This window comes from Crinia signifera, chromosome 2 (genome assembly GCF_055691185.1).
Source record: "Crinia signifera chromosome 2, ASM5569118v1, whole genome shotgun sequence".
Lineage (NCBI taxonomy): Eukaryota > Metazoa > Chordata > Amphibia > Anura > Myobatrachidae > Crinia > Crinia signifera.
In genome coordinates this window covers 258,345,260-258,366,408 of record NC_139218.1, presented here as the reverse complement: position 1 = coordinate 258,366,408, position 21,149 = coordinate 258,345,260, and the positions used below count along the sequence as shown (strand labels likewise).

The window sequence follows — 21,149 nt, the reverse complement described above, 5'->3', positions numbered from 1 at the left end:
GAAAACTCATTTTTCCTTATCCATTGTCACTGCCTTTAGAAATAACTCACAAATGTTTATCACTATATTCAATTATTATATCTTGCTTTATTAAGAGCAATATAAAACAATGTTGCGAGATCAGCCCCGCCCCATGATCTTGGGACTGCAAATGCACTATTATGCGCATGTGCAGACCCCCTTTGCGAATGGCTTGGTGACTTGCATAGTCGCCAAGCTATTTGCATTCAGTGGAGCGGAGGTGCACCAAAAATGGTGTGCCCATGCGAAAAAGCAGGCAGGCCGAAGCCTTCCGGGGGCGGGCGGCTGACATCACATGACATCAGCGCCGCCCCGTTATCGGAGTTGCATGCCGCAAATATAGGTCAGTATATAGGTCAGTCAAGACTGACTTATATTTGCAAACGGAAAAAATCATTAGTCGGCTAAATATCTATTCGCAGTGCGGCGGGGATGTTTGCAAAGTGGTGGTGGCATTCGCTCACTTGGTGGAAGACGTTAGAGGGCTCGCTAAGCAGCTGCTTAGCGAGCTTGAATGAATTAGGGACTTTGTTACTTAAGCGTAAATCTGTACCAAGATAACAAGGTAATTATAAGTAATTTAGATTAGAGCGGCTGAGATCTGTAGATCGGGAGTGCTGATAACATTGGAATGCTTTTCGCTCTCAGCAAGTCTCAGCAGATAACTGATGACCATGTCTTTGGCTTTGTTGGTCTCCATATTTTGCTCTCGGGATATCTGGACACTGATCTGTTGGACATTGTTCATGATGAGCTCTGAGTTCATGATGTGAGCAGAAGATGCACTGCAGCTAATGTCCATCATGTACTGCTTGTAGAGCTCTATGACCTTCCTCTCCAAGTAATCATTGAGTATTGAATTAGACAGTGGTTGCTCAGGATTGACGATGCTCTTATCTTTCATACTGGCTACTTTCCAAGAATCCCGTTTGCTAAGTTTTTTAGGCTGGTCGTTGGTTGTGACGCATAAAGAATCCATAGTAGGAGGAATCTGAGAAGACTGTAGGAAAGGGCCTTCACAAAAGTCCAAGCTACTATTGCATGTGAAATCACTCAGGCCCGAGTATATAGCCATCACCTGGTCACCAGCTATATGCAAATCGTTATAGTCTCTGCAGATATTTTTACATGATGGTGGAACCAAATAGGTTTCTTTATTGGAGTGTGAGTTTCCATTTATACTTGCAGAGGGGGATTTTACACTTTCACACCTCAAGCCTTCAGCTTCCTCCTGCCCTATGTGAGTTTGCATGATGCCCTGTGTGTTCCCTTGTGGCTGGCTCTCAGACTTGCGCTTATCAAATGAGCCAAATTTCCTGAAAAATCTCCTGCTCCGAGTCTCATGTGCAGAGACATAATTTCGTGTACATACTCCAGCCAGTTCTTTTGATCCTTCGCTCAACTTCTGTTGCTGCAACATGCTAATGTCATCCTCATACCAGAGATGGATTTTATATAGATATCCCTCTGACAGCATATCTAGAATGAAGGAAAATATTATCATTGTATTAGTAGAAGTTTGTACAGTGGGTGTAAATGTATATAGTATTGGCACATGTAAGTGTGTATGTAGGTATATATATATATATATATATATATATATATATATATATATTAACCTACATACACACACACACACACAGAAAGATCAGCTGTACTGAAAACATCATCCTTATTATACATAATTGTATTTGACAAGACCATTCGCTAATTATTTTTTCCATTGCAACAGGATACAATTAGCTACAGTACAGTATTTAGCTATATACATGGAATGAAGGCATGTCAACTTTCATAATGTTAAAACTGTTGAAACCACAGTGAGGACAGTTATGATGTCGACAATGTTGAAATGATATGTTGACAATGGACATGTCTGCAGCTGCAAAATGCACAGGCCTGCAGTGAAGAGATAGAATGAGGGGGAAGGATTAGGGTTAGGCACTAGGGGAAGGGTTATATGTTAGAGTCAGTCAGAAACAACCCATGATCCGCTAAAAGTCATACTGACGTCACAACAGGCCTAGGAAGATACACCTGGTAGTGCCGTGGCTCCCTGGGGTGCCGAAGGACACTTGCAGGGGTTCCACGGATTGGTGGTCCAGGACCAATTCAAATTATTTATGATCAATTATTTAGTGCTGGTGGCTGCCAATTATAAAATATGTGTACAATCAGAAGCAAATCCTGCCCTTTACCACATAACTGAACCTAAGATCACATATAAACACAATCTACTTAATTATATACTGTATATATATATATATATTTGGGCCTAGGGGTGCCAAGGAAAAATTCTTATAATTTAGGGTGCCATGATTCAAAAAAGATTGGGAACCCCTGGTCTCAAGTGCATGCACAGTATCGTACTTCTGAGGGTCATTATCGACCCCCTCTTTCATCTGTACATGCACTAAAATCCTTACTATGGGTCTAATTCTCCAGGTGCTAGCATGCAGGGGCCACTCAGAACAGGACCCACATGCTGGATCCCTCCGTAGTATGCACTTGCAAAATATTGCAATCTCATTGGTAATAGGCGAGTGCATTGCTATACAGCCATTTTTTGTACCAGCTACATGTGATGCCAAGCAGCCTCCCCGAGCCACCATGAAAATTGTCTGGACACTATAGCATTGTTCAGACCACTCTCCTTAATGCCGCATAGATACCCCTGCAGCACCGTGTCACCTACTGTCATCGTCCCCCTCCCCAGCAGCCTTTAGACTGCGGTCACACTTTTCCTGTATGTTATCACAGTTTAAAGGGTTGCACATGCTCAGATTTTGGAAAATTGGCTAACAGCGATTTACAGCAATCAGCGTATATACTGTAGCTTAATTGGCCCCTATATAGTCAATAAAATCTATACTCCCGGATGTGGCCAATTAATGATGTCTGGAGAACAGACAATTCAAGGAAAAATCATTGACCACATTGCATTGTTTGCGGTGTCATCTAGTAATGTGTACCAGGCTTTAGGTTCTTAATTACCTTATTAATAGTAGCAGTGGCGGTTTTTACCTATGGGCTGCAGCCCCCTCCCAGGTAAAATCCGCCACTGTCTCTGCCTAAAGTGAAGCCAGGTGCAGTCTGTGAGACTGCTCTGGCTTCAATGTGACTTGGCAGTGACTTCCTATTGGAAGTCCGACCTGACAGTCACTCAAGGCAGTCCCATTGGGAGGTGTTACCTCCCTCCAGGATGCCTCTCTGTGTGCAAATGCACAGCAGCCCCCAAAACGAGTTCCGCGCATGCGCAGTACCGCGCACCATACTGCGCATGCGCCAGACCCGGGAACCTGATTAAGCCTCCGGGGGCTGCTGCAAAGGCAGCCCATGGAGGCTTGGGCCAGCTCATGCAGAGGTGGGGGAACTCATTTCTCTATGCCACCTATTTACCCACCCTCCCCTCCCTCATTTAGGCAGAAACAGGGCAGTGGTAGGGTTTTTAGCATCCCCCCTGCAAACTAGAATGCTTTTCTGTAAGAATTACTGTACAGGGCCAATGTGGAGGTTAAAATGTTCCACCTCACCATTAGAGGTGGTGGAACTCAGTTCCACCCGTCCCCCCTAACTTTAACCCCTGGAAGTATGTATGAAGTTAATGCGCATGCGCTGGCCCCGTGTAGGGGACCAGCGGCCAGAACCGGAAAGGCGTGGCAGCGTGGGGGGGTTTGGTGATTGTTGCATTGCGGCAGCCCCCCTCCTCCAAAACAGTAAGAGCCGCCACTGAATAGTAGTGAGTGACAGCAGTATGTACTGTATAATGATAAGTGGATTTGAAATGACTGTTTTAAGATATTTTAGCTAATCATTTTTCCTGAGTGATTAAGTGGTTACTGAGGGGGGTATTCAATGTCAGGGGTATGGCTGTCGAACAAGCTCGACAGCCGTGCCCCTGTCCCGTTCTCGCTTTGTTCGACTTGAGCTCGGCAGTTGGGATTCAATGTCCCGGCCGCCGAGTGGCGACAAAGGGGCGTGGCCGCGAGCTGAGGATGGAAATAGACGAACTCCGGCCAGGAGCTCGCTGATTTCTGGCTTTTCTCGGCAAAACGAGCCCGACAGCTTGTCAATCAAATACTTTAAAATCTGATCATATCTTACCTTAAACAAAATGTTACTGGATGGTTGTGGTTAGAATTAACCAAATTAATAATTAATAAGATTATAATAAGAAAGTATGCCATAACAAACTGATAATTCCATACCTCCCAACTTTTCTTCCCAGTAAGGAGGGACAGCTGGCCCTGCCCGAGGCCACGCCCCATTTCTGTCGCTCTGGGGGCCTGACCAGCGGCTCTGTAAGCTGCTGGCCAGCCCCCAGCCTTGGGGTATTCTCTGGATTACAGGGGGGACTCCCAACTGCCCCCCTGCCGCAGGACACTTCCGGCCCTGGAAGAGATGCGGTACCATCCCCAAAAACTGGGACATTCCCGCAGTATGCAGGACTGCATAATGGCCCTTATTCTGGTTGGTGCGGCCGGAGCCGCACACGGTGCTCCGGCCGCACAAACCAATCCCCGCCCACGAGACGGATCGCCACGGCCGTCCGTACACGGACGGCTGGCGATCCGCATAAAAATGGTGGGGTGTACGCCTCCACCATGGTGGGAGCTGCCCCCTGCATTCGATGGTCGTCGACCATCGAAGGCAGGGCCGCACGCCACAGCAGCTCCCGCAAGCTGAGACCACACGGACAATCGTCCGTGTGATAGCTTGTATGGGGGCTGAGAGCTGACATCCGGCGACGTCAGCTTTCCGCCCCCATCAGTGGCGTCATACCCTGATTAGCATGCATACGCCCCGCGTTTGCATGGGAACGCCCATGAAACGCGGGGCGTATACATAGGGAAATGAGGGTATGAAGCCCCTCACGCCCCTATACGCCCCCTTTGCGGCGGACGAAATACGTCTGCGGCGAATGGGGCTGCACATGCGCAGATTGACCTCTGCGCATGTGCAGACTAAAAACATCGGCGGTACGGCCGCACGCGGGCCGTACCGTCCGATTCAGAATAAGGGCCAATGTAATGTAATCCAATGAAGGGTATTGCTAAAGTTTACCTATAGGGGGCATGATTAAGATGTGGTTGGAGTTGCTATCTCTGTTGCTCAGAGGCAGAACTACCGGTGGTGCAGCCGGGGCCTGTGGCAATGGAAGGGCCCACAGCAGAGTTGACTACCATCTCATGTGCTGCCAGAGTCTACCACTGTCGAGGGCCCCAGGGAATTGAGGTGGTTGGCTCTGTGCTCCGTTGCACTGAATGACATTGCTGTGGGTGGCTGCCATAGTTAAACCTCTCTGATCGCGCAGTGCTTCCTCGAACAGTAGCTTCTGCACATGAGCATAAACACTGTATGCAGCCACAATAAAATAGCCGAGCGGGAGCTGCTGCACATGACTACCCTCCCACCCCCAGCAGCAGCACCCTGCGGCTTCGAGTCCAGTTAGCAGCATGCCCTGGCCCTGTTTCGGAGGAGGTAATAGATGGCTCAGGGCAGGCTGGGTCGGCTATAGAAAAAAATTAAAAGCACAGTTACATATACTATACACTGGACCCAAGGAGGGTCAAACAGGCAATGGATATAAGTAATGAGGGCAGTCAGGAGACACTGCAGACAGGGCAGAGTGGGGGAAGATGGGGTACACAAGAGAAGGTGGGCTTCAGAATTTGGAAAACCACAATAACAGTAGAGAATGGGGAAGGTGTGTGTGTGTGTGTGTGTGTGTGTGTGTGTGTGTGTGTGTGGGGGGGTGTCATTATTGATATGTGTCAAAATGTTTCACGTTGGAATGTACAAAAGGGGTTGGCTTATATTTTTAACTGGGTTCCATGGACCTTTCACAACACTGCTGCTTCAGTTTCAGCTGGTCCCCAGACAGTCACGCTGCAGATACACAGGTCAGATAGTGCAGGAGAGATACCAGATGAAGGCATATCATAGCTGGTCATATCTGAGCTGGTAACTAAATACTTTGTAAACTGTTATGTACCATCTTACCCCCCCCCCCCCAACACACACACATTTCCCTGTACTCACCTACCTGCCACTGGTTACTCAACTCCCCCTTCTTCCTCCCTTCCTGGGTACTCATCTCCCTCCTATCTTATTGGTGCTCCCCTTTTTCCCCTCTTTCTGCTACTGGTACTCACTTGCCCCCATCTTTACCTATAGACACCTGCTAAGATACCAATTGTCATTTGGTGCATTCTCCTGCCTCCCACTATTCTTCCTCTCTCCTGCCTCCCACTATTCTTCCTCTCTCCTGTCTCCCACTATTCTTCCTCTCTCCTGCCTCCCACTATTCTTCCTCTCTCCTGTCTCCCACTATTCTTCCTCTCTCCTGCCTCCCACTATTCTTCCTCTCTCCTGTCTCCCACTATTCTTCCTCTCTCCTGCCTCCCACTATTCTTCCTCTCTCCTGTCTCCCACTATTCTTCCTCTCTCCTGCCTCCCACTATTCTTCCTCTCTCCTGTCTCCCACTATTCTTCCTCTCTCCTGCCTCCCACTATTCTTCCTCTCTCCTGCCTCCCACTATTCTTCCTCTCTCCTGTCTCCCACTATTCTTCCTCTCTCCTGCCTCCCACTATTCTTCCTCTCTCCTGCCTCCCACTATTCTTCCTCTCTCCTGTCTCCCACTATTCTTCCTCTCTCCTGCCTCCCACTATTCTTCCTCTCTCCTGCCTCCCACTATTCTTCCTCTCTCCTGACTCCCACTATTCTTCCTCTCTCCTGCCTCCCACTATTCTTCCTCTCTCCTGCCTCCCACTATTCTTCCTCTCTCCTGCCTCCCACTATTCTTCCTCTCTCCTGCCTCCCACTATTCTTCCTCTCTCCTGCCTCCCACTATTCTTCCTCTCTCCTGTCTCCCACTATTCTTCCTCTCTCCTGCCTCCCACTATTCTTCCTCTCTCCTGCCTCACACTATTCTTCCTCTCTCCTGTCTCCCACTATTCTTCCTCTCTCCTGCCTCCCACTATTCTTCCTCTCTCCTGCCTCCCACTATTCTTCCTCTCTCCTGCCTCCCACTATTCTTCCTCTCTCCTGCCTCCCACTATTCTTCCTCTCTCCTGTCTCCCACTATTCTTCCTCTCTCCTGCCTCCCACTATTCTTCCTCTCTCCTGCCTCCCACTATTCTTCCTCTCTCCTGTCTCCCACTATTCTTCCTCTCTCCTGCCTCCCACTATTCTTCCTCTCTCCTGCCTCCCACTATTCTTCCTCTCTCCTGCCTCCCACTATTCTTCCTCTCTCCTGCCTCCCACTATTCTTCCTCTCTCCTGCCTCCCACTATTCTTCCTCTCTCCTGTCTCCCACTATTCTTCCTCTCTCCTGCCTCCCACTATTCTTCCTCTCTCCTGCCTCCCACTATTCTTCCTCTCTCCTGCCTCCCACTATTCTTCCTCTCTCCTGCCTCCCACTATTCTTCCTCTCTCCTGCCTCCCACTATTCTTCCTCTCTCCTGTCTCCCACTATTCTTCCTCTCTCCTGCCTCCCACTATTCTTCCTCTCTCCTGCCTCCCACTATTCTTCCTCTCTCCTGTCTCCCACTATTCTTCCTCTCTCCTGTCTCCCACTATTCATCCTCTCCCCTGCCTCCCACTATTCTTCCTCTCTCCTGCCTCACACTATTCTTCCTCTCTCCTGCCTCACACTATTCTTCCTCTCTCCTGCCTCCCACTATTCTTCCTCTCTCCTGCCTCCCACTATTCTTCCTCTCTCCTGTCTCCCACTATTCTTCCTCTTTCCTGCCTCCCACTATTCTTCCTCTCTCCTGCCTCCCACTATTCTTCCTCTCTCCTGCCTCCCACTATTCTTCCTCTCTCCTGCCTCCCACTATTCTTCCTCTCTCCTGCCTCCCACTATTCTTCCTCTCTCCTGCCTCCCACTATTCTTCCTCTCTCCTGCCTCCCACTATTCTTCCTCTCTCCTGCCTCCCACTATTCTTCCTCTCTCCTGCCTCCCACTATTCTTCCTCTCTCCTGCCTCCCACTATTCTTCCTCTCTCCTGCCTCCCACTATTCTTCCTCTCTCCTGCCTCCCACTATTCTTCCTCTCTCCTGCCTCCCACTATTCTTCCTCTCTCCTGCCTCCCACTATTCTTCCTCTCTCCTGTCTCCCACTATTCTTCCTCTCTCCTGCCTCCCACTATTCTTCCTCTCTCCTGCCTCCCACTATTCTTCCTCTCTCCTGCCTCCCACTATTCTTCCTCTCTCCTGCCTCCCACTATTCTTCCTCTCTCCTGCCTCCCACTATTCTTCCTCTCTCCTGCCTCCCACTATTCTTCCTCTCTCCTGTCTCCCACTATTCTTCCTCTCTCCTGCCTCCCACTATTCTTCCTCTCTCCTGCCTCCCACTATTCTTCCTCTCTCCTGCCTCCCACTATTCTTCCTCTCTCCTGCCTCCCACTATTCTTCCTCTCTCCTGCCTCCCACTATTCTTCCTCTCTCCTGCCTCCCACTATTCTTCCTCTCTCCTGCCTCCCACTATTCTTCCTCTCTCCTGTCTCCCACTATTCTTCCTCTCTCCTGCCTCCCACTATTCTTCCTCTCTCCTGCCTCCCACTATTCTTCCTCTCTCCTGCCTCCCACTATTCTTCCTCTCTCCTGTCTCCCACTATTCTTCCTCTCTCCTGCCTCCCACTATTCTTCCTCTCTCCTGCCTCCCACTATTCTTCCTCTCTCCTGCCTCCCACTATTCTTCCTCTCTCCTGTCTCCCACTATTCTTCCTCTCTCCTGTCTCCCACTATTCTTCCTCTCTCCTGTCTCCCACTATTCATCCTCTCCCATTATTCCTTCTCTCTCCCTTCTCCGAGATAGAAACATTTATGTTGAATCATCAGCACCATTCTCAGCAATTTACCAAGTATAGTAGCTCTTACTAACTGATTTGGGTCTCATCTACATTCAAGATATTAATTATGACTGGCATATCGACAGTGTCATGATAGTATTATAATACTCAACAGTATATTTCCATTATTTATTATGCATACATTTGCAATAACATGTATATGTTGATTAGCAGGTACATTAAGACTTGACTTACTTAGCCATTACTGTATGAATAAATAACATGTTTGCAGTTGACGTCTGCATTTTTAGATGCAATTAGAATACATTTATGAGCCAAACATATTTGCACATTAATGTTGCTAAATGTGTCAGGTTGCTTTTTAGTGTTCTATTTGAATGAATGCAGAATTGTTAATGGAGCATACTTGGTAGTGTTTCATTTATTCAAAAAAGGGAAATTTGAGTCTGCTTATGGCACCAAGGCTATATATAAGTATATGAAACGGGAAATGAGCTACAAGCATTGTGCAACAGAGACATGAAAGATTCACTCGAGGGACTGTATACACACAAAGAAACACATAAACCTTTAGAAAGAGATACAGTGAAATGAACATACAGTATAAACTGTGTATGCATATTGTAGCTGGGAGATTTAAATAGATACCTTTCAAATGGCTTCCAATATACCTAAATATACTTTGTTGTACATGTAAAATAAGCTGTATGTGATGTGAATGGATCTTTGATTTCTACTGAATCAGAACTTTATCAAAAATAAAATAAGAAATATAGCTATTTTTCCTATATGGCCACAGCATTTGTAAAATGAACACAGAGTAGTTCTCTACACATTTGTTCTAAAAAGGCAGACTGCTTCCTAGGAAGCTCCGCCCATGCTCCTTGGCAGGTTGTCAACCCCGATTAGGAAGGGTAAAGGGGACAGGCACAGGGGACTTGCTTACACAAATGGAATAATGGGGAAGCATATTTCACAATTTTCTATTTGAGTTATTTTTATGTAATATTGTCCATACAAATTTGGGGGCATTGTAAGCACAATTTTTCAGTAGTTTTGAGCGTTGTCACATTTATTCATTTTTCCAATCTGTAGGATAGGGAGACAAAGTGACTTGGCCAAGGTCACAGGGAGGGGTCTAAAGGGCCCCACACACAGCACAATTTCCAGGCATTTTACTAAATCACTCAGAAAATGCCTGAAAATGCATGTAAATCGCTGTGTGTATAGCCCACACAGCGATTTGCATGCGCGCCCCCGCCGTTCTGAATCTGCACAAGATTCAGAACGGACCTGCCCGTCAATCAAGAGCAGTCGCTCAGAAGCTCCTGCTCATATGTGGCCTCGGATGTGAGCAGGAGCTTCTGAGCGATGCTGAACGCCGCCCTGATGTCCCCTGCTCACCGCCCCCTTGACACGCCGGACGCCGCCTCCCCCTGCTCGCCGCACGAAGATGCTGCAAAGACCCGCCGCCCCACCGCCGCCCCCTGCTCCCTCCCCCCTCCCCCTGCTCGCCGCACGGAGACGGAGCAGGGGGAAAAAGCCACTCACCCACTTGCCGGCAAATCTGCTGCCTACCCGCAGCAGCTCCCGGAATGGCAGCATTATCCTGCATTATGCACTATGTCCTAAAACCGCTGGATCCTGAAAACTTGCAATGCAGACGTCCGGGGCCTGCGACCCAACCTGCAGCGTTTATACATTGCTGACCTGGCGTGAAGAGACTGCTGTAAGGAGTCAGGTGTGGACAGAATGGGATGAGACCGTTATGCATTTGTTACGTTCTGTGTTCATTCAGCACAAACAGCTCGGAAGCTATTTATTCACAAACATCTCCCAGGCTTTATGTGTGTCCTGTGTACACAAACAGTGTCATTATCTCATCACTGAAATAACAAACAGCTGGGACTGTGCGGCACCGACTGTAAATTATATTACCTGCCTCAACCAAGCAAGCGTTTCCACCCATTACCGGCCTCCTCCTCACTCTATCATGGTCTGGAGAATTATATGTACAAATAACAGCCCTCCTTACATGCACACTAATGCCCCTTACTGCTAAATAAACAGCCATCACACAGTGTGTACAACCCAAAGGTCACCCAGTACCGGCCTCGAATATATATATAGCGTCACAGGATTTCGCACACCCGGCGGGCAGAGAATCAGCACGGCACTGCAGCAATTTTCAAATACTTTATTTCCCTCAAGGGAAATAAAGTATTTGAAAATTGCTGCAGTGCCGTGCAGGGAAATAAAGTATTTGAAAATTGCTGCAGTGCCGTGCTGATTCTCTGCCCGCCGGGTGTGTGAAATCCTGTGACGCTATTACATTGTGCAGGGGCACGCAGCTCATCATCCCTATCGGAGAGTGCCGGGCCGTGAGCTGAATATATATATATATATATATGTGTGTGTGTGTGTGTGTGTATATATATATATATATATATATATAGTGCAGTTTGATGGCATGTGCGGCTGTGACAGTCGTGACAGATTTGAAATCTCCCGTGCTGAATCTCCCATTATGAATCTCTGACACAAATCTCTCTGTATGTGGCTCATTGTCTGAAATGAGCCACAAGAGTGAAATCTCTTGTGCTGAATCTCCTGTTATGTATCTCTGGCACACATCTCTGCGTATGTAGGGCCCATAAGATTTTGGCAAGAGATTTTTACTAGATAGTCTCCCAGTGTTTCTCCTGCTTAGTCAATATTGTCTAGTATAGTGTAGATACTGTAGATTACTTAGCATAAATTGACTGTGCGGACAAGGCAATTTTGACTAGAACATAGACTACAGGGGTGAAATGTAATAGGATGAGAGATTCAGAAAGTGAGAGATTTGGTAAGAAATCTCCAGTTTTTTTAAAGTGGCAATCATTGACACAGCAAAATCACACTGGTTTTGCTGTGTAAATGATTGCCACTTTAAAAAAACTGGAGATTTCTTACCAAATCTCTCACTTTCTGAATCTCTCATCCTATTACATTTCACCCCAGGTATCAATCATTACTTACAATATCGCTTAGTCAAAATCTCTGGTGCATCTATCCAAAATGTCTTGTGCATCTAGTCAAATTTGCTTAGTCAAAATTGTCCATTAGCCAATATCTCACCGTGTGTACAGGGCAGTTTTAAGAAGCAGAAAGAGAATGTTGGAAGCAAATTTGGAGACAAAGGGGGGTATTCAATGTGGTATTCCGACTGTCTGAACCCAATTCAATGTTCCACCTGTCGAGTGGCGAAATGTGGGTGTTTGGATGAAAACGGCAATGTATTGTTGAAAAACGGCAGTGAATTTGACAATCCACAGCCGTCACGACAAAACAGATCCCACTTGTTTTAAAGTCGGATCTGATACTTTTACTATTTGCAAGCCGTTCACAAGGTGATTGACATGAAGTAGGATTATGGGGGTGGTGACTGTCCATTTAATGGGGGTCTTAAGCAAACCGCTATATGTGCCCAAAAAAATGCAGGGAGTGTCACGGAAAAAGCCTGTCAAATAACATAATCAAGTTGTAATCCCTACAGTATATTGATTTAAAAAACTGAGGAAAATCTAAAATATACACAAATAAACAAAAAACCCCAATAATGTTACTTTTTGATTGAAAAGAACATTTAATGATGATCCGTACTATTCTGATTCATCTTAATGGCAGTGACACAGATAGTAATCAAATCATTACTGAATGAGATGGCCAAAAGCTAATTTGGCTAATTGAAGAAACAGATTATAGACATGACCGAATAACTAATTACATTGCAAAATGTTTACTTAATAGTTGCTTCAGATCCTCTGCTAGACATTATTTACTTAAGGCCCCTGTACATTAGGCCAACTTGTCCTAAGGACAAGTGGGCCCGACTTCCCCTGAGCTCCCCCGGCAGCTCCCGGGAGAGCTTGATAAGATTTGGCACTTGATAAACCCGGGGAAGCTGCAGCAGAGCAGGGTCCGGGGAAGCTGCAGGAGAGGTAGCGGGCAGGGTCCGTTGTAGAGGCAGGCAGGGAGCAGGACTGGAGAGCAGGGTCCGGTCCGGGGGGAGCGGCAGGAGAGGTAGCGGCAGACAGGCAGTGGGGATTGCAGAGCAGAGTCCTGGGGAGCGGCGAAAATCCTATTCAAAAGACTGGGTGGCCGGTCTCTGATCTGTGGTACCCGCTCCCATCCTGCCACTACCTCTCCTGACGCTCCCCCGGACCAGACCCTGCTCTGTCTCCGGTCACCGCTATCCCAGATGGCTGTACATAAGATTTATATTGTTATATATGTGCAGACCGTCTGACCTCTGGATCTGATCCGATGCACATGGGACGGCGCATCGGATCAGATTGAATGTCATACCCTACGCAATTTCACCTGATTTCTCAGCCCAATCCAGAATCGGGTGAAATCGGGCCCAAATCGCGTAGTCTATGGGGGCCTTTACTGGTGAAAGCTATTTTGAACACACATGGGGGGTTATTCTAGTTCACTCTTTCTGACAAATTCCTTCTTAGATGGACAAAACCATGTGAACTGCAGGGGGGCAGATGCAACTTGTGCAGATATAATTAGATTTAGGTGGGGTTTTACTTCAAAGTGAGATCTATTTTGCAGTGTAAAAATAAAGCAGTCAATATTTACCCTGCACAGAATCAAAATAACTCACCCAAATCTAATTCTCTCTGCACATGTTACATTTGCCCCCCTGCAGTGCACATGGTTTTGTCCATCTAAGAAGGATTTTGTCAGAACGACTGAACTAGAATAAGGCCCATGATACAATGCGGAGATGTACAGTATTAAGCCTGGTAAAGAGGTAAAGTAGAAGGTGATAATGCACCAGCCCCTCAGCTCTGTTTTAAAAATTAGAGTTAGGAGTTTATTGGCTGGTGCATTATCATCTTCCTCTTTATCTCTTCACCAGGATTTATACTTCTGCCCCAATATCTTTTGTTTGGCAAGTATTTTTAAGAAATTTGTAAAAAGTATTAATTTTGTGTTTACTGGTTTGAAATAGTATTGTATAGATTAGTGTTAATTATGTTTGCAATTTGTAAATACTGTAGGCAGGGCCAGCACTACCATTAGGCAGTTTTAGGCACCTGCCTAGAGCACTGGCCACTGGAGGGCACTCTTCCTTCAGCGGGACCCAATTTTTATTGGTTTCCGCCCGTGCCCATCACCGCCAACAGCAGCCGTCTGCTTAGGGGGGCCCCAAAGCAAGCAATTTACTGCAACAGCACCACTAAGCCTTTTCTTAATATAATTGCCACCGGCGATCAGGGGCGGAATGGGACGCCGGGCCTGATCCATTGTCCCTTCAATGGCTGGACGAGTCACTCCTCTCACATCCGGCTGCTGCGTTCGGGCAGCGTACAGATGCAGTACACCTGCCCTGCAGAAAAAATGCCTGACGGGGGAGGCGCGGCACATCCCCGCAGGCTGGAGCAGCTCAGGCACTGCTGACAGCTCCTCCCTCAGCCCAACCATGCCTAGCAAGTATATCGCTGCCGAGGACGCCAGTAGTAGTCCTCATACCTACCCCACAGCTCCTGCACTGCTGTTCTTTACTGACTTACCTGCCTACATTCCTACTATCTACTCATCTACCATCTATTTACATACTACATGCTGATATATTCCTATCTATTGCCTACTTTCCACATACCTATCTAAAATGTCCATATATATACACATATATATATATATATGTAACAAGAAAAAGAAGGAGCGCACACATGAGCAAAGTAATGACCAGTATTTACTGAAGAAGTGTAGGCTCACATACAATTCAATATACTGTAGTCGGCATGTGTAGTATTCACCGCTAGCTGAGCAGCCTGTAGCACGGGAACCAGAGGACATCCAGCAGAACCGGCAGAGATGGATCGGCGGCAGCGGCGGCGTTATCAACACTCAGACCACAGACGGACTGGAAGCAAAGAAGCAAGGATCCGATACGTCAGGTGACCACGCCCCAACGCGTTTCGTCACACGACTTCGTCAGGAGTCGCGTGACGAAACACGTTGGGGCGTGGTCACCTGACATTGAGGCCGTGACAAAGCCTCTTGGAAGTGAGCAGCACTGCATCCTAAAAGACGGATTTATATATATATGAAATTGTGACGTTGCGCAGATCCTCATCCTGTATGTGTGTATATATATATATATATATAGACAGTTGGGTTCTCAGGTTGGCACTCTGGTTAAAGATAAAACTGTTCCGGTGCCAGGCACATAATGTGGTTAATAGAAAGCACTTACCCCCTCGCAGAAAGGATTGGAGCCGGCACACGGTAGTAGGTGAAGAAAAAAAGGGTTTATTGCAATTACATCATTGCACAAAGAGACAGCTGCCGACCTGACAGCCGTTTCAACTGCATGTGACCTCTGATGAAAACTGCTCACATGCAGTTGAAACGGCTGTCAGGTCGGCAGCTGTCTCTTTGTGCAATGATGTAATTGCAATAAACCCTTTTTTTCTTCACCTACTACCGTGTGCCGGCTCCAATCCTTTCTGCGAGGGGGTAAGTGCTTTCTATATATATATATATATATATATATATTCTAGGATGGAGGTAGGCGGCACTCTCGGATTTTCAGTGATTTTCAGTGAAACAAAAAACTTTTATTGTGACTCCAACATGTTCGAGACAGGTTAAGTCCTTTTGTGAAGAAGATCATTATTATAATAAGTTAAAGCTGACCTGTCCCATACCTGCTGTGCCATTTTAAATGTATGTTATATGTGCTATAACCTTTTACACCTTTTATTGCACAGCTGCAAAAAATTGGAGCAAGTATATGATGCCAGATAGGTGTCTCTCAAATTGACCTTTACAGGTCTCTTATTTCACGTTTTTAATACACTGTTTTATGCGAGTTTTGTTTTTGTTTTACAGAAGCGCTCTGTTGCCTAGACAACACATCCCTAAAGCGGCACCCAGAACGAGGCTTGGACTCCCTGTGCGTCTCACAGCGCGAGGCGAAGGCTGATGACATCAGAGGGAGAAGCCGGAAGCCTGAGAGGCGACGGAGCTCCAATTATGGTGTCTGAGCCAGCAAAGCGTGGTGATGGGGGTCGGGTGAGACAGTCTGCAGGGGAGCCCACAGGTGAGTGTTGTAAGGGGCTAATGAGGCGGGGGCGGGTTTTCCTGTACAGCGTTTGGTATTTATTTGATCACATTACACTGTGTGAATTGTTCCCTGAGGACGGGCTATGCCTGAAACATGTTGGAGTCACAATAAAAGTTTTTTGTTTCACTGAAAATCCGAGAGTGCCGCCTACCTCCATCCTAGAATCTACAAGGACCCACCAAGTCCACGAGGAGGGCACCGGGTCAGAAGAAGTGACATCCGCAGGAGTGCCGGGCATTTGAGAATACTATATATATATATATATATATATATATATGGAAACTTGGGGGATAGGCACTCATTACTAGTATCCACGGGGATGGGTGCAGGATCCTATGGTTAATGATATAGAAACTTCCTATCCAGAGGATAAGTGAGGCAGCACTCCTTGTTTTAGATGAAAAAAAAAGTCACATTTATTCCATTGATTAGAGGTTATATGCTGCACTGGGGTGCAACTGATGGCAATAACAGCATATGAACATGGGTTCAGAGTCTAATACAATTTCATAGTCACCAAGTGAATGATATGGCATGTGATATATATATATATATATATACATATATACACACATACACACATACATATGTATGGGGGGGGGGGTTCAGAAGTTTTGCCTAGGATGCCAAGAAACCTAGCACTGGCCCTGACTGTAGTAGAACTTACTGGAGATACACTAACATATCCAACAGGTATGCAGTGTAAAATATTTGCTCAGTAGAATTAAGGTACAATTTAAAATTGGAACAATTCTGATATCTACGTGCAACAACAGCAATACTAAACTGGTAGCTCCTGCACAGAAAGCAGATCCACTGGGAAGTTAATGGTTCCACAAAACAGTACTTCCTCCAAGATTGAGCCCTCTGTCCCCTTAGAGATGATAAAAAGTGTATTGGAAAAAGTTTCAGAGTTATACAGTTTTAAATGGGACATAATTATTCACTATTGGGACTGAGAGTCAATCATTTTAATAATTTCTTAATCATCACTATTCGCAGAAATAAGAAACTATTTGACTGAATACATTAAAATAGTACACCCGTAGGCAGTGCTGTAAAGAGATCTGCTGGGCCCGGGCAATATTTTGGGGGGTGACCTACTCATGGGAGGCGTGGTCACATACTTGAAAAAACGGGGAAAAAGGTGTATTTGTTTTACCTGCTCTTAGCCATAGGCGAATTTAGGAGTCTGGCCGCCCCTAGGTACAACATTATTAGCCCACCCCCCAAAAAACTAGTAATTTTTAGTCTTTGTGCCCCTATATAACTGAATGTGCCTCTTTGTAGTATACTTTATATTAGAGTATAATGTGCTTCCCCGTCCCTGCAGTATAGAATATAATGAGACTCCACCTCCTTTAGGGGTAAAAGAATGAAGCAGTGATAAGGGAGGAGAATTGGTAATGTTCCTGGTTCTTTATTACCAGCAAATCAGCTCCTGACTGTTCAATTACAGGCTGGGTTTAAAATGGAGCTGATTGGCCGGTGATAAAGTACCAGGCACTTTATCACTTCTCCTCTCTTATCACTGCTTCATACATCTGCCCCTTAGTGAGAATTGGAACCCCACCCATGCATTGACCTATTCCAGCTGCCTTTCTCCCTGCATCATGTTCCCCAGCAGGTGCCGTCCTTATGCACGTGCTTACAGTAGTGGGAAATCCGTTACTGCTATTAGTGTCCCTGTGGTGTGTAAGTACTGTACCTAAGGTGGTTATTGTGGTTATAGGTGGTCAAATTCAATAGTTTTATGCAGAGTTGTTTAGTGTGAAAAGTGAATATTTGTGCTGCATTTTCCCATCAAACATAGGACCTACTTAAGGGGATTTTTGTTAATCTACGCATGCGCACACTTGGTAGCGCACATGCCTGGCTGTGAAACTGCACATTCAGAAAAATGAGACAGCAGTCTAAGGGCTGATAGGGGGCCGGCAACATGGCATTGCAGGGTCCAGACTGCTTGCCGGGGCAGGCTGCAGTAGCCAATTACATCACACAACCTGCTGCTACCCAAAAGATGATGGCCCAGCGACTGGCTTTGCAGCTCAGCTGTGCAACCAGGGGGCTACCCTTAATGTGCGAGCACGTCACTGTATAGTGAAGCCCTCACATAATAGCAATGCATTTGCAAGCTTTTTGTAATTGCATCACTGGCAGTGACCCGGAATGCGGGGAGACCTTGCCCTGTGCAAAACTGTGACAACCTGAATTAGGCCCATTACTTAATGATGTGTGTACCCAGCAACATTGTGTGTGACAGGGACCCGGTGGGGGACCAGGGGCCATGCCACAAAATTTGTATCATCGCACACCTGCCCCCTGCTTCACAATTTTGAGAGTACAGGCATTGTGAGCCAGGGGTTCCGGCGACAATGACACGATTCACCATGAATCGCATCATCAAAGTAGCCAACTGCAGAAAGGACGTACGGAAGGAGCGGAGGGGCCTTCCAATTTTCGGTATGATATTAAGCAATAACAATCATAAATTCATATGGTAAAGAAAAAATACAAAGCAGCCTCTCTAGAACATGTGACAGGAACTAGAAACAGATTCAGGCTTTTTTACATTTTATCATCCTAAACTGAAATAAATGTCAAATGACAATGAACCAAATAACTGTAACAGATAAGAAAAGAAAAACCATTGCTACTGTCTCATACTTGTACAGGTGCCAACAGTCACGTTAGGGGCATATCTGCATGTCATGAGGGTTGTTACATACACCCACTTCTCCAGCAAATATTTTTCATCTGCATGTACGTCTGCATGTCTTATGGTGTGTACTCACAGAACAATCCAGCATGAGATTTTTACTATATAGTCAAAATCTCATCTGGACCGCATGCAGATCGCACAGGTTATTGCCCTGCGAGCCCGATGCGCGCTTCCGGGACAGCACAAATCATAACCCAGATAGACAGGGCAGCAATGACTGTATAGTGGAAAGCTAATGCAGATATCATGAATTGTATGTAAATAGCACATGATTGCAAAGATTGCATAGCAAGTCAAATAGCAAAGGAATCTCACTGTGTGTACACACCATAACTGTTAACCATAAACACTCTGTGGTTAAGCATCTCACTCAGCATGGAGCCTACGGGGCCTAACTCTGCCCATTTAACATTTGCCCCACCTGCAGTGCAACATGGTTTTGTCCGTTAGAGAAAAAAATTGCAACTTTAATGTAGCACAGTTGGGCAGCCATCAGGAGGGGGGACTGCAGGGAATCCAGTCCTGGGCCCATAAGGAAAGGGGGCCCAGGACTGGAGTTTATAAAGTATAATTTGACATACTGTAAACAAAGTTCACATTTCCTTGTAGCAATGTAGAGGTTGCGTAGTGCTGCCAGTGCTACAGACACAGGTCTCACCTGGCATTCCAGGTGTTCAAGAAAGGGAAGTGGCGCCCTGCCTATTTTGTCAGTCCCGGGACCCACAATGTCTGATGGCAGCCCTGATGCACAGAAGAAGAAAATGGCTAAACTATGCTTGACTTGGATTTTGCACCAGATTCAGAATTAGCCCTTTACCTGATATTGGATCAGAATCAGTTTATTGCCAGGTGTATCAATACAACATGCATAATACACAGGAATTTGTTTCTTATAACTACCGCTCATTGTGACAAACAGAACAATACATATAGTACATTACAGTATATACTTTGCACAAAATGGGGATGGAGCACTTATAATTAGATGTGCACAGTGGCGTAACTAGATACATGTGGGCCCCATAGCAAAAGTTTGTAAGGGCCCCGATTCATCAGCTAATGCTAAAAAATGTATATAGCACATAGTACTTTGACAGGCAAAGTGGGCCCCTCTCAGCTCTGGGCCCCATAGCAGCTGCACCCCCTGCACGTATGGTAGTTACGCCCTTGGATGTGCACTAAAATGTATTCATTCAGAATGCTAAAAGTTTCTATTTTTCTTTTATATCACCATATTGCTTCTTAGATTTTGCTTCTTACCTGGAGATTTCAGGTTAATGTTCCCAGAAAGATACCAGAAACGAATGACCCAAATGCAGAGACAAATGTTGTAAGCAGCTGCTGAGTTCTCTCTCTGTCCCCTTCTCTTGTTCTCTCTTTCATATCATGTAGGGAAATTTTTGCGGAACATGCTTTAACAACAATTGTCTGTAATGTGGTTTTCTACTTCCTCTTTTTCTCAAGGGCTTATAGCCAGCAAATCTGTTTCTATAAAATACATTAATGGACAAGTACGAAAACATGACAAAGACACTGTAATCTGTAGCACCCAAGCAATGTAAATGATTTGTTAGGTAGAAGAGAAAAGCACTCTCAAAACTAGTTTCAGGGAGATTATAGATGGTAGTAGAATTTTGCACAGCGCCCCATTGAGGGGGCGTGTCATGCTCCTCCTAAAGGGTGTGTCTAGTTCCATAAATGGAGAGATTGTGAAAAGAGATTGTGAAAAGAGATTGTGAACGTGGCACCTAGAAGCGTGGGTGTGTACTGCTACATCTGAGAGGAATCTTTCAAAATGACTTGTATCCAAATGTAGATGAGCCCCAAAGCAGTTAGTAAGAGCAACTATACTTGCTAAAGTGCTGGGAAATGGTGCTGATGATTCAATGTTAATGTATCTATCTCTCATTCCTTTTTTTTTTTAAATTCAATAGTTTTTAACATTCCTGCTGTATTACTGTTGCTATTACTGTTATAATAAGGTTTCTATATATTCAACATGCATTGTAATATAATAAAACTTGGCTGCAATTCCATGTATAATAAAGGTGTTGTACTAGTCATTATGGTCACATTTTGTACTGTCCCATTAATTTAATTTTATTTCCCCCCCTGTCCCATCGGACCCGGGGGCGCAAGCAGGCACACACTTGGGCCCTTGATGAATTTGTGCACTGAGTGTAATCCACTACATGTTTATGCTATTCTATGTGGCCATGTCGATCAGCCCCTCTCGTGTGCTCGACCGGTAAAGGGTGAGCAGGACTCGGTCTATCTACGTTCTAACATAACGGGGGGAAGATAACCATCTGTCCCAGAGTCTCATATATTTGGGCTCGGAGCGCCTAGACATGTATACAAATCTCTCATGGCATGCCGTTTTATTGGTAAGTGTCACCCATAACTCAAAGAAAGGGCCATTAGGTGCCAGCCATGCCCACGTTATGCAGGCCTTGGCCA

At 45.9% G+C, this 21,149-nt stretch overlaps 1 protein-coding gene across 1 annotated transcript; it reads right to left on the bottom strand.

Moving 5' to 3' along the window:
* Positions 1-266: 266 nt before the first annotated feature.
* Positions 267-20,182, bottom strand: TASL (TLR adaptor interacting with endolysosomal SLC15A4). The gene is made up of 2 exons (XM_083171184.1): positions 19,950-20,182; positions 267-1,500 (listed from the first exon to the last, which is right to left on the bottom strand). The coding sequence occupies exon 2, from the start codon at positions 1,496-1,498 to the stop codon at positions 602-604; it is 897 nt and encodes a 298-aa protein (XP_083027310.1). The 5' UTR covers positions 1,499-1,500; positions 19,950-20,182; the 3' UTR covers positions 267-601.
* Positions 20,183-21,149: the final 967 nt, after the last annotated feature.

What these genes read in the sequence shown, in the direction of transcription:
- TASL (XM_083171184.1), bottom strand. Translation starts at nt 1,498, where the DNA reads ATGCTGTCAGAGGGATATCTATATAAAATCCATCTCTGGTATGAGGAT.